We start from the raw sequence: 13,018 nt of genomic DNA on the forward strand, positions 1-13,018 counted from the left end.
AGACTCAGGATAAAACATGAAGAAGACATAATCCTCACCTAAGAGGTTTACGGTCTAGGATAATCTATCATGTGTATAGAAACACAAAGGGATAATGTATATACATAATGTATAGATGTTGAACAAAATTATTTAAAATTTACATATGGGCATTAGAGTTGGAAAGTATACATTTCGGCACAAAAGTGGTTCCAAGTTCAAAAATTCAAGTTAATCATATTACCATAAAACGTGATCATATCACTAAGTCACAGTTCTAAATTTGGCACATGACTTCTGACTCTGTAAGCAAGTAACAGTCTGATTTCATTTCTAATGCAATAAAATGGGATCACTCTGTCTTAGAGAGATGCTGCTGTGAGTGACTAATAATTTATAATCATAACATCAAGTTCCTGTGTGGGAAGTGCAAGTTTAACTAGTACTTTATAAAATCTCTGTAGATGAGGTCACATGTCCAAAAATATAGCTAGAAATACATTTGCCTACATATTCGCAGGATTACATATGTAATATCACTCCTTATAAACCATGAAGATATCTGGGTCTCAGCCGGTACACTGAGAAATGAAATTCAAGGAGGAAGCTTTTCTAAAAAGGAAAGAGTTAATTAAACTCCTGATTTATATGCAGGGCAGAAACCCAGTCTCACGATCTGGGGGTCAGAGTGAACCTTGTTCCTTTTGTTTTCACGGTAGGCAGGTTTGTGTGTCTATAGAAGGCACTGCAGACCCAGTGTCTTCTCCTGGTTGTGTGGCCTTGAACAAGTAAGTTAACATCCTGGCCCTCAGACTGCTTATCTTTAAAATGGGGTAAAAGTATCCACCTTAAGAGGTAGCCACAACCCAATGTCCAGAACACAGTAAGTACACAATCTCCACTAATGAGTCCAGCAAGGACAGGCTCAGAGAAAACGCTTGTAACACAGATTAAAGGAATCCTTGGGGGGGAGGGGGAGAATCTCCATATGAGGCTGAGACCCCTGTAAATTTGCATTCTCTCAAGAAATGAAACCAATGGACGGATTACAGCCCTTCTCTTCAAGCTGAGTCTGCATTAGATTTCTGCATCCTTTCTATATCTATTGTGAATGAGAATATATAATTTCTGCATTATCGCTTGCTTAAAACCCCTTTACCTAGGAACCCTACTTGCTTTCTCCTTGCAATGTGTATAGGTTGGGGAGGAAATATGTCCCTTGGCATACGTCTCTTCTATAAAAAGGTAGAAGAGAGGTGTAGTCAGATTTCACCTTGGATTCACCATTCTTGACCCTAGGAAAGTGATCAAAAGGATGACAAGGTCCTTCCATTTGTCAGAATTGATACTGGGTATTCCCTATACAGGTCAGACATGGGCTTCAGACAGAACCCCCTCTGCACTGCCCCCAAATCACCAGTGGGTAATCCTGGTTCTGGTTGTTCACAGGACTGTGCATAGGACTATTCACAGAATTGAAGAACCTCACCCTCAGGGAGGCTAGAGTCAGAGCAGATAATATCTGGATATTTGTGGGGAGGAGTTGAGGATTGATTGAGCACTGATGCAATTTCAGTATCAAAAAAATTAATTGTTTTTTGATACACTAGCAATGCTGGGGGTAGAGTAATGACCGATCAGACAAGGCTCCTGATTTCATGAAGTTTACTAAGGTCAATTTTTATGTAAAAGGAAGATCCGCTGAACGTACTGTAATATTCTACTTAAAAATAACAATTTTCAGAGTTTAAGAGGTCTTCTTTCAAGATCAGAAAAAAAAAAGGAAATCATACAACATAATGACAAAGTTTTTAAATTCCCAAAAATTCAAATTCCAGTATCAATCTGGAAAGTGCATTTGTTCCCCACCCTCCAGCACAGCATTTCACAAATGCTTCTGAAACTACATTCCACTAGATGATAGACTGGATCATGATCGGATGGTTTACGTCGTGTTTTCTAAAGGAAGCAAACAGGAAATATGAGTGAGGAACTTCAAGAAGGCAGACTTAGAAATGAGTATTGATTAATTTAACTATTCAGCACTCACTCATGGCTTTCCCACTGTGCATAAGACAACTGGGCAGTGCTGAGAATACAAGCAATAGAATAATTTGGGTAAGAAAAATTCCTTATGACAACCTATCTGCACTCCACCCAGATTTCTTCTTCCTATAACAAATGTGTGATGGGAACAATTATTCAATTATTTCTATACCAATGAATTGTCCATATGCATAAATCATTTTCTTGTTGAGCTGGCAAAAAAAAAAAAGATGGGGAGGGGGGCACTATATTCTGAATGGAGAGAGTGAACTTTTCAACTGCCAACACCCATTCCACGACCTATAAAAGGTAACCTTCCTGCCTTGCTGACACTGCTTCCTCTCAGGTTGTGGCCACCCTCCCCAGGCTGTGGATCTCTCCAGTATCACCATGGCACTCTCCGTGCGAACCTCTGGACTGCCCCAGCGGCTCTCTTCCCAGAGCGGGACACTGGGCAGAGCCAGGGGCATGTCTTCCTCCAGCATCGGAAGCAGCTATGCGGGAAGCGCCTTTGGCTTTGGAGGCGGCTATGCGGGTGGCTTTTCTGCTGCCTCCATGTTCGGTTCTAGTTCTGGCTTGGGTGGTGGCTCTGCCAGTTCCTTTGCGGGAGGAATGGGCACTGGTTACGGGGGAGCCATGGGAGGTGGCTTTGGGGCCCTGGGGCTCGCATTTGGGGGAAGCCCAGGAGGTGGGTCTCTTGGCATCCTCTCTGGCAACGATGGAGGCCTTCTTTCTGGATCAGAAAAGGAAACTATGAAAAATCTTAACGACAGATTGGCGTCCTACCTGGATAAGGTTCGAGCTCTAGAAGAGGCGAACACCGAGCTAGAAAACAAAATTCGAGAATGGTACGAAACCCAAGGATCTGGGGCTGGAGACCCCAGGTCACAGAATGATTACAGTAAATACTATCCACTGATTGAAGACCTCAGGAATAAGGTAACAATATGGTTTTTTGCAGGGGCTTTGGGAATTATTTTTCACTTTTCTTTTCTGCTGTTTCAATATTTTACAGTGATAAATCACCAAAAACTCAGCTATCTTTCAATTCAACTGTTATTTGAAGTAATTTCTCATCTCAAGATACCTAGTTTCATTTTATCATTTACCATAAAGTGACGGTATCTCCACTACTTCTTCTGTAGGAAGTGTATGTTTCTTAATTTTTAAATAATATTTTACAAATATATCTCTTTCAAAAATCAATGACTCTTCCAAATTTCAAATGTCTTGAATGTCTTTCAAAAAGTCAAATGGCCTTAAACTCCTAGTAAAATACCATTTTAACATCACCTAACATTTTTTTCCTGTCAAAAATATATTTGCAAAACACTGGTCTCTCACAACCTTGCTTCCCTTGTTTTGCCAGATCATTTCTGCCAGCATTGCAAACGCCCAGCTCATCCTGCAGATCGACAATGCAAGACTAGCTGCCGAAGACTTCAGGATGAAGTGAGTAGAAAAGACTAGCAATGACTGACATGTCCCAGTGTCTCTTCTTCTTCTCCATTTTCCTACTCTCGTTGATGGCAACTGTTTCAAACCTTCTGTAGGTCACATGCTCCATGCATTTAATGTTTCGGAAAATTCACATTGAGCCTCCAAGAAAGTAACTAGATTCAAACGCAATTCACATTACATGTCCTTAATTAGAAGTTGTTTAAACCCAGGGCTGTGGATTACCATATTTGACATTTGCTATTGACTCATGATGTGACATGATAATTCTACCAATGTTCTAAATCTCCATCTTTCATGTATCAAAATGAATTAATAATGTTCTCGCCCGGGAGTTAAATGAAATGATCTTTTTTCTGATTTCATACAACTAAAATATTAACCATGCACTTATTTTTAAATTCCCTCCTCTTTGTCCACATTCCACCCTCCCAGACATAAGGAAGAAATACTAATGTTCCTTTTGCTCCACAAAATTTCCACTCAGGATGTGGTAGTGGTGAGGAACCTGAACCTGTAAAATCTTGATACAAGCTACTAAAGGAGTATTGATGTTTTAAATTAAATCATGAATAAAACTTAAGCAAGATGACTCATTATCGTTTTATTTTCAACTGCTTTTAGGATTCTATCAGAAACTCTACTTAGAGAGGGGCTGCTGTTGTCCGTAGTCAGAGCAGCCAGCCAGAAGGGAATTTGTAGCCTGGGATGCAGTGCTATTGGGGATCACTGCTGGTAGAAAAATATCATTTCATAATGTTTCCACTTCTCTCTAATTGAGTAGTAAACTACCATGAAAAAGAAAAAGAAAAAGAGAAAGAAAAAGAAAAAGAAAAACAGCATGCATACATCACAAGGCTGCCAGATTTATGCAGGGGGCCTTCATCAAATGGGTGTGTTGATCCCCTAAACTGTTCTGCACTTGGCTTTCAGGTATGAGAATGAGCTGGCCCTGTGCCAGAACGTGGAAGCTGACATCAACGGCCTGCGCAGGGTGCTAGACGAAATGACCCTGGCCAGAGCCGACCTGGAGATGCAGATCGAGAATCTCCAGGAGGAGTTGGCCTATCTGAAGAAGAACCACGAGGAGGTGAGGCCAGAAAGCACAGCTCTCTAAGCTGCTTTTTGCTCCCAGACTCAAAAATCACGATTTTAAATTTACAAATCCAGAGTTTGAAGAGATATGGATGATACATTACCTCCCTGTTAATACTACCATTTGTTTTGAGTATGTGTGTGTGTGTGTCTGTGTGTGTGTGTGCGCACGTGCAAGTGATGGTCATGGTGGTGGTGGTATTGATAGTGGTTCCTATACATTAGAGGCACTTCCTGATTTTGTTGTTTTCATCATTAGGTAAGGATAATCATAATTTTAATAGTCCTGATACAGCGACTTTTTTAATATAGTATTTCTGAAGTTCAAAAAAAAGGTCTCCTAATAATACATAATGTTATATATGCTAGAGACACTGGTTATACCCATGTAATACATACACAGAACTCTGATCTGCTGTAATGTATACCAGGAGCTGGTGTACAGACAGGACATTTATGAACCATAATGCTGGCAATTGGCTTTTAAACAGCTTTCTACTGGAAATCAATGACTATGGTACAAACGGTGTACAAGCCTATGAACTGTCTGCAGCCCTTGCTTTGGCAGCTGTAGTTGAAACCCCCCGGGGTACCGTTTCCACCAGGCCTTCCCTTTTTGTAAAGGTCCTGGATCCCCAAGAAGCAGGGCCAGCTCATCCCTTCCGTATGGTAGGCACTGCGCGGTGATTTTGAAAATCAGAAGAAAAACATGAACTTCAAGGTTAAAAATGTTTGAAGATACTGTGTTAATGTTTATCTTTATGCCAATGCAGTCGTAAAATATGTTGCCTATTTTTTATGGAGGAAGGGTCCCACGAAAGTCATAACGGGCCCCCGCGCCCTCCTCTCTCACTCGTTGTCCCCCAGGAGCTCAAAAGCTTCCAGGCAGGAGGCGCAGGCCAGGTCAGCGTAGAAATGGACGCTGCCCCGGGAGTGGACCTCACCAGGCTCCTCAACGACATGCGGGCACAGTACGAAGCCATCGCCGAGCAGAACCGGAAGGACGCGGAAGCCTGGTTCATCGAAAAGGTAGGATACCACTAACAAAAACACAAGGCTTTGATACGTTCACATTAAAGACCAACGAGGGGAAAGCAGGGCTCACCCCTCGTCCCCTCTCGCCCCTCTTTACTGCGGCAGAGCGGGGAGCTCAGGAAGGAGATCAGCACCAACACGGAGCAGCTTCAGTCCAGCAAGAGCGAGGTCACCGACCTGCGGCGCGCGCTTCAAAACCTGGAGATCGAGCTCCAGTCCCAGCTCGCCATGGTAGGGCGCGCGCAGAAAGACGCGGCTTCCTTTCGACTTTGCAAAGAAAATGTTGCATCCAAATTAGTAAGACCACTGGCTGCCTGCCGCATTTCGGTCCCCTCCATTGTTACGTCTGTGTCATTCCCCTCCCACGTGCAGAAGAAATCCCTGGAGGACTCGTTGGCCGAAACCGAGGCCGACTACTGCGGCCAGCTGTCCCAGGTGCAGCAGCTCATCGGCAGCCTGGAGGAGCAGCTGCTGCAGGTGCGCGCCGACGCCGACCGCCAGAACGCCGACTACCAGCGGCTGCTGAACGTCAAGACCCGCCTGGAGCTGGAGATCGAGACCTACCGCCGCCTGCTGGACGGCGAAGCCCAAGGGTGAGAATCACTGAGGCTGAAAATAACCGCAATGGCTGACCGACAGGGGGCACCCGACCAGTTTGGGGGGCAATAAAAGGAAGGATTCTGTAGCTGACAGAAAATAACACATGTAGGAAAGACATGCCTTAGATTTATTAAACGCTCCATTAGCCAAGTGTTGTCACCCATTACCTTCCTTGATAAAAGATCATAGAATGCTGAGCTGAACAACGGCACCACAGAGAGGCATACTGCGGCTCAGTACTAGAAAAACCAACCGCTCCAGTTCTGGTATCAGTGCCCCTCGCTAAAAATGACACATCAAACAGCAGCCACCCAGCCACCTTAGGCCTACTGCAGCAAACTTTCCAAAAGTAACAGCAGCCTGGACTAGTGGAAGAATTCAGGACTATAAATCGGGAAACCAGCTCTTCCACTAATTGCCAGTTTGCTTCATTTTAAGAAGCAAACATTTTTTAGGCAGGGTTTGAAAACAAAGGTGCACCGCACCAAATGATTATCCTCAAGGTGCATCATTCAATCATTCTTAATCAAAATATTTGGAATACCTTCTCTAATCGGCCCTTTTTTTTTGGTTTTTTTCTTTTAAGCTCAAATAGCAAACTCCTTATTCCCTCTCATTCCAGAAAGCATCATGCAATATCCTCTCCTTTGTTTTCTTTACAGTGACTCTTTGGATGAAAGTTCATACGTGATGACAGCCTCCAAATCTCAAGCACCATCAACTGATTCCTCTAAAGGTATGCTGATTCCCACTTAGAATAAGTCAAGATCACAGTTATTAATTACTAAAACTATAAGATCTCATTGAATATTGCAATGTTATTAACAATTTAAATTTAAAGTATATCTGTATTCTGAGCCAAGGGAAAAAACATTTATGCATTCCTGCAGAAAAATGAGTAGTCCGTACAGTGTTAAAACTTTTGGCAAGCTCAGGAAGGGAAAAAAATTACTCTATCAAGAGGTACTATGAGAATCATAAACACTTTTTCAGTGTTTAAAAAGACATATATATTCATTTGTGCAGAAGACAACACTGAATACATTTCATTAAATAAAATACGATTTTTTAGAATGCAAAAGTCACTTCTAAAAGTTTAAATTCGATGGACTGTACCCATCAATACCTAATTTAGAAGCTTAATTAAACAACCAACTTTAAATGAATATTTGAAACACTAACTTTTGCCCATCTTTGTTCCATTTTTATCTTTAGACCCCACCAAAGCCCGAAAAATCAAGACAATTGTGCAGGAGGTGGTGAATGGTGAAGTGGTCTCATCCCAAGTTCAGGAAATTGAAGAACTAATGTAAAGTTTCACAAGATCTGCCCCATGATTAGTTCCTTAGGAACAAGAAATTTACAAGTAGAAATTATTCCTTTTAGAGTAAGATGATATATTAGTTTAATCTCCATTTCTGTTTATTTCATTTTCTCTGGATTCTCCATTCACTTTGAGTATTTTTTGCCCTTCTGAAACAAAATTCAATTACAAGTCATTGTGGCCATGTTGGTCTAATAAATCAAAATTGCCTTACATCTTTCTGGACCTGGAGTAGTCTTTTAATAAACTTTCTTCTAGTGATCTGGAACATGTTTTTAATCACAAGACTTTGATCAAGTAGTACTGTTTTAATAAAGCTAATTTTAATGAAAGATGAACAGTAATAATGTGAAATGTGTACTTTCTTGAATCCAACAATAGTGTCAAGGGTGTAGAGGGAAGTTTGTGAAATATTAATAATTAAGTAGATAAACACTGGGATAAAGATATTGGGGCTGGAGATTAAGTTAAGATTGTTTTAGAAGTTTTGTCCTTTTTACATCAGCCCATCAAGGTTACAAAAAAATTATATTGTCCACTACAAGGGATAACATTTGTCTGATTCATTTTCTACCACCTTCTTTCATTCAGTCCAGAAACACTTATTAAACCCCCGTAGGGTGCCAGACTGAGACTCTTAAGATGGATAAGATATGGTCCTTGCCTGGAGGAGCTCACAACTGAGGACAGAGGAAGACATCTACCGGGAACGGTGATACAGCGAGATAGGGCAAACAGACGTTCAAAGGACACTTGGAGGAAGAAATGAACTGGTCAGGAGACAATCAAATGCTTCATACAGAAATCATCCAGGCAGAGAAGGGAGAAAGGGAATCGAGGAAGCACATGTGAAAGGACACAGGGGCGTGAACAAACATTGCTTTGATGGCCTCTCTCCTATCTGGCACCAGTGAGGCCCAGGGTGGGGTTTCTATTGGGGTGTGTCAGGCCCACAAGTCAAGTCAGTAACAGATGTCATATTCTGGGTTGGGGCAGAAGGTGGCAAAAGTCTAAGCCTGAGCAGACGGTGATTCAATCCGGGTTGCCAAATTCAAAACCCTAAAAGGAAAACAGGAGCAAGATTTAATAATTAAGAGCCTGGGCTCTGGAGCCAGACTGGGTTCAAATCCTGGCTCTAATACTTAATCGCAACTTAACCTCTTGTGTGCCTCAGTTTCCTGATCTTTAAAGTGGGGTGGGTTTTGTGAAGATTAAACAAGGTAACATACAAGAAACAGGAGGGACAATCCCTGGCACCTAGCAAGTACTCAGTATTTGCCTCCTATTATTATTTCCTGTGTGGAACCAAAACATTATGGAGAAACCGGGGGAATTGATGAGCGAGCAGTGTCAAAAGGAGCAGAAGGGAGAGGGGTGAGTCATGCAAGCCTGGAGGAACTGCAGCGCTTGGGTGCAAAAGACCCCGGAAGGTCATTATGTCGTTTCAAGCTGACTAGCTTCCATATACAGCTTTGTGAAGTCACACTCCCTTTTAAATTTGCTAGGGCTCTCACTAGTTGTACACCTGAAGCTAATATGTCAATTATACCTCAATGAAGTACATAAATAAACTGTCTATGTATTGATTACTTCTTGTGGTAGCCTCCAACATGGCCCCAATAATCCTCTGCCCCTGAGCACTGTCCCCTCCCACAATGAATAAAGTAGACCTAGTGAAGAAGTGACAGTGTGTGACTTCCAAAGTTAGGTCACAAAAACATTTCCATCTTGCTTGGTTTCTTGGATTGCTCAATCTGGGGGAAGTTAGCTGATTATAAGATTATACTATGAGGGGAAAAAAAATCTACCTGAAATTTTATAAAATTTCCCACTGAAGCACCCATAGCTAGCATCTCATGGAGCCAGCAACTCCAAAAATCATAGTCCTGTTCTCATAATATTTTAGTCACAATATCCGATAGTCTTCAGTCAGCAAAAGGAGCATTAGATTTCTTATTATGTAAGTTCATTTTACCCTACTCTTACCGCGAAGAAAGGCACTTGGCACAGAATCCTTATCACAAAATTTCAGCCCTCACCCACTAGACCAGAAGCCCTAATTCAACACAAACATGAAAGGTCCTTTTGGACTCAGCAGTTAATGAGTTACAGAAGTGAGAGGTCTGTCTTTAAAGAGAATAACTCATAAGAAAAAAGCTCAAGCACCAGATCAGACAAAAGACAAGCATATTATTTATGATTATTTTAAAATCTAAAATTTTACTAATTTAAATTTTTACTTTTACATACATTTGTTGTGTGTACAGGCAAGAGGAAGGTCTGGAAAGCACTGTGTATACTACACTATACTATGTATAGTAGTTATCTCGGGGATTAGCAAAGGTTTTGAAGAATATTTTATTTTTTCTTTGGTACATTTTTTTAAATGCTTAACCAACCGCAGGTATAACTCTACTAATGGTGGGGGGGGGGTGAATTTTAGTTATCCGGAACAAATGGGTTTGCAAGTAGATCACAGTAGGAAGGGAACCATCTAGAAAACAACCACGGATTGCCAAAGCAGTCACTTCTTTGGGCTTTGTAAGAGTGCCACCTACTGGAATCTCAGAAAATGAATTTTTAAAAAATTAATCCTGCTCTTCAAACCACTTGAGATGTTTGATACTAGAAAGGTTTTTTTGGTTTTGGGGTGGAGTTTTTTTGTTTGTTTTAAGAAAGAGAGAAAGAAAAGAGACAAAAAGAGAGGAAACTTGTTTAAAAGCATCAACTTAATAAATTAAAGCTTTCTTATTTAAATAATAAGTGGTATCAGTTTCCAGAAAGTCTTCCAGTAAGGAGGCAAGTTCTATAAGGCATACAATAAAAAAGAAAGCTAGTAGTTATTTAGAGTTTAGAGAACCAGACAGCCAATATGAAATACCCAGGCTCTTAAAAATATACTCAAACACCAAATGAAAAACATATTCATATACCTAAGTAATTTAGTGGTTTTTTTAATGGGGTAGTAAATGTCTCTTAAATGTTGGTATTGGATCTAAGATTTAAATGTCACTTTTCAGTATTAGTATCATAAACTCAAAGTTAAACCAAAAAACATTAGTGTCCTAATTAAATGTGTCCTCGTTATCACTACAGCTTTTTAATAAAAGCTATGGCTGCAACATCCAGCGATATACTTACTAAAGGATTTTTTACGACCAGAATTCACAGTTGAAAAACAATTACCTGGTGAATAGTTCAATTATCATACATCCATACAACAGACGACAACCTAACAATAAATAAAGGTGGAACTACTGACACAAAAACACCATAAATGATGATTGGGACATTGTGCTGTACACCAGAGACTGACACATTGTAACTGACTGTACTTCAATATAAATAAATAAATAAATAGGTAGGTAGGGAGGTAGATAGATAGATAGATAGATAAAGAATAATCAAATGTTAAAAAAAAAACCCCACCATGGATGAATTTCAAGATCATTATGCTAAACAAAAGAAACCGGACACAGCAGAATACATACTGTATGATTCCATTTATATGAAAGTCTAAACAAAATGTAATCTATCGTAACAGAAAACAGATCAGTGTTGCTGGTGCTGAAATGGGTAGTGAGGTGGCAATGAACTAGTCATAAGAGAATATCTAAGACTGAAGAAAATGTTCTATATTTTGATTATGCTGACTGTCAAAACTCTTCAAACTGTACACTTAAAATGGGTACATTTGATTGTATAGAAATCATATCTCAATAAAGCTGGTTGTTCAATAATAATAGTAAGTTGACAGTCTGTCTTCATGCCGATGCTGTGTGAAAGCATGAAGAGACTGTGTTAGCATAATCAATGATGTGCTAGCTCAGGTTTGCACCTCCTCTTAAATACTGATTGATAAACGTTCAGGAATTTTTCAAGCTGGCTATTAAGCCACTGTTAACTTGAAACTGGCCATGATGGAAATAACTCCACTACTGACTGTGAAGAGCTGGTTTCTACCACTGAGCACAGTAGTTAAGGACAGATGCAGAGGCTGACAGCCTGGGTTTGGGCTCCAGCTCTGCCACATTCCAGTGGTTTTATTTACTCCTCCGTTCTTCAGTTCTTTGATCTGTAAAAATCAAGATAACAGTACCCACCTGACACAACTGTTACAAGGACTCAGTGAGTCAGTACACATATAGCACATAATAAGTGCTAAATGCTATTATTACAAGAAGAAAGTCACTCTACAACTAAAGAAATTAATGAATTTGCAGATTTCCTCCCAGACCCCTAGACATTTATTCTTTTCCTTCCTAGTCACGGAAACTCCCAAATAATTCTGATTTCAAAAAAGAAATGTGCAATTTTCTTTTTCACCTGAAATATTTCTCCATAGCTGATTCCAAAGAGGTCAGATTTTCTCACGTGACATATTGGGATAATAATATTTATCCCCCCCCATCACAAGCTGTTGTGAGCATCAAAAAGGCCAATTTCTGAGAAAGAGTTTTGTGAGCTGCAAAGCACTTTACAAGTGTAAGATGCCAGTGTTTTTTGTTTGTTGGTTGGTTTGTTTTGTTTTGTTTTGTTTTGTTTTTTAATGCCACTGCTAAGACTGAAGGGGAGGATTCTACAAATAAATGTAAGGTACGGAAAACAGGTTGAGGAAAACCTTAGGGCTCGTAGGGACTATCACTCACAATTTTAGGGTGGTTTTTTTTTTTCCTTTAACAAGCGTGGTATAACTTTTACCAAAACCCTGAGTAAATGCAATACTTTACACACATGCAATAGACTGCAAAATTCAGAGTAAATATTTAAACTTAAAATAAAAAATTTTAATGGAGGTGCTGGGGATTGAACCCAGGACCTCGTGCAAGCACTCCACCACTGAGCTATACCCACCTCCTTTTAAACTTTATAGAATGCAAATACACAGTCATCAGTCCTTTTAGAAACAATGTCTGCACTCGGGTCTTCCTTCAAATTAAATTAACTATGGATTTTTAGCTGCTAAAAGATGGCAGTGTTAATGTTTCACTATGCATATAATTGTAAAGAAATGCAATTTTTTTTCAAAACCATGGAAACAGAACTTAGAAGCAGACTCAAATAAACCACACTAATGAAACAGTCCACAGAGAGGTAGTGGGGTCTAATAGATAGAAACTAGATGGTACTTCATTCAGTGAGTCATTATCTTACTCAGACCAAGTTACTCAACTTGAGATGGTTCACCTTCCCAAAAAAACAGTAATAACATCACGTTTAATCACATTAGCCTAGCATTTGGGGATTCTCGTGAAAATCACCATAAACACAGGGTATTATGAACTTAGCTGGTCAAAATGTATTCATTGTAGTTATCAGCTTGAAACCACCTCCTAAAATTACATACACACAAAATTTCTGCTAAGGAAAGTGTCCACTCTGAAATATTTCACATCTTTTAAAATAGCATGGAATTTTTTTCATCACTTAAGGCTGCTATTTCACATTTCAAATGAACAGAGCTGCCAATATAACTTTTTT

At 40.0% G+C, this 13,018-nt stretch overlaps 1 protein-coding gene and 1 long non-coding RNA gene across 27 annotated transcripts in view; one reads left to right on the forward strand and one right to left on the reverse strand.

Annotated features, from left to right (window-relative positions):
- The window catches only part of LOC107034533 (uncharacterized), a 125,521-nt gene that overhangs the window by 87,849 nt on the left and 24,654 nt on the right, over positions 1-13,018 (reverse strand). The window lies entirely within an intron of this gene.
- Positions 2,367-7,752, forward strand: KRT12 (keratin 12). The gene is made up of 8 exons (XM_072938679.1): positions 2,367-2,964; positions 3,395-3,477; positions 4,417-4,573; positions 5,446-5,607; positions 5,719-5,844; positions 5,986-6,206; positions 6,876-6,949; positions 7,429-7,752. Exons 1-8 carry the CDS (start codon positions 2,416-2,418, stop codon positions 7,524-7,526), a joined length of 1,470 nt encoding a protein of 489 aa, XP_072794780.1. The 5' UTR covers positions 2,367-2,415; the 3' UTR covers positions 7,527-7,752.

This window comes from Vicugna pacos, chromosome 16 (assembly GCF_048564905.1).
Source record: "Vicugna pacos chromosome 16, VicPac4, whole genome shotgun sequence".
Classification (NCBI taxonomy): Eukaryota; Metazoa; Chordata; class Mammalia; order Artiodactyla; family Camelidae; genus Vicugna; species Vicugna pacos.

Bases quoted from the DNA above. Each gene is read 5' to 3' on its own strand.
- KRT12 (XM_072938679.1), top strand. From the start codon at position 2,416: ATGGCACTCTCCGTGCGAACCTCTGGACTGCCCCAGCGGCTCTCTTCC. The intron at 2,965-3,394 runs GTAACAATATGG...TTGTTTTGCCAG, and splicing joins TTGAAGACCTCAGGAATAAG to ATCATTTCTGCCAGCATTGC. The intron at 3,478-4,416 runs GTGAGTAGAAAA...CTTGGCTTTCAG, and splicing joins GCCGAAGACTTCAGGATGAA to GTATGAGAATGAGCTGGCCC.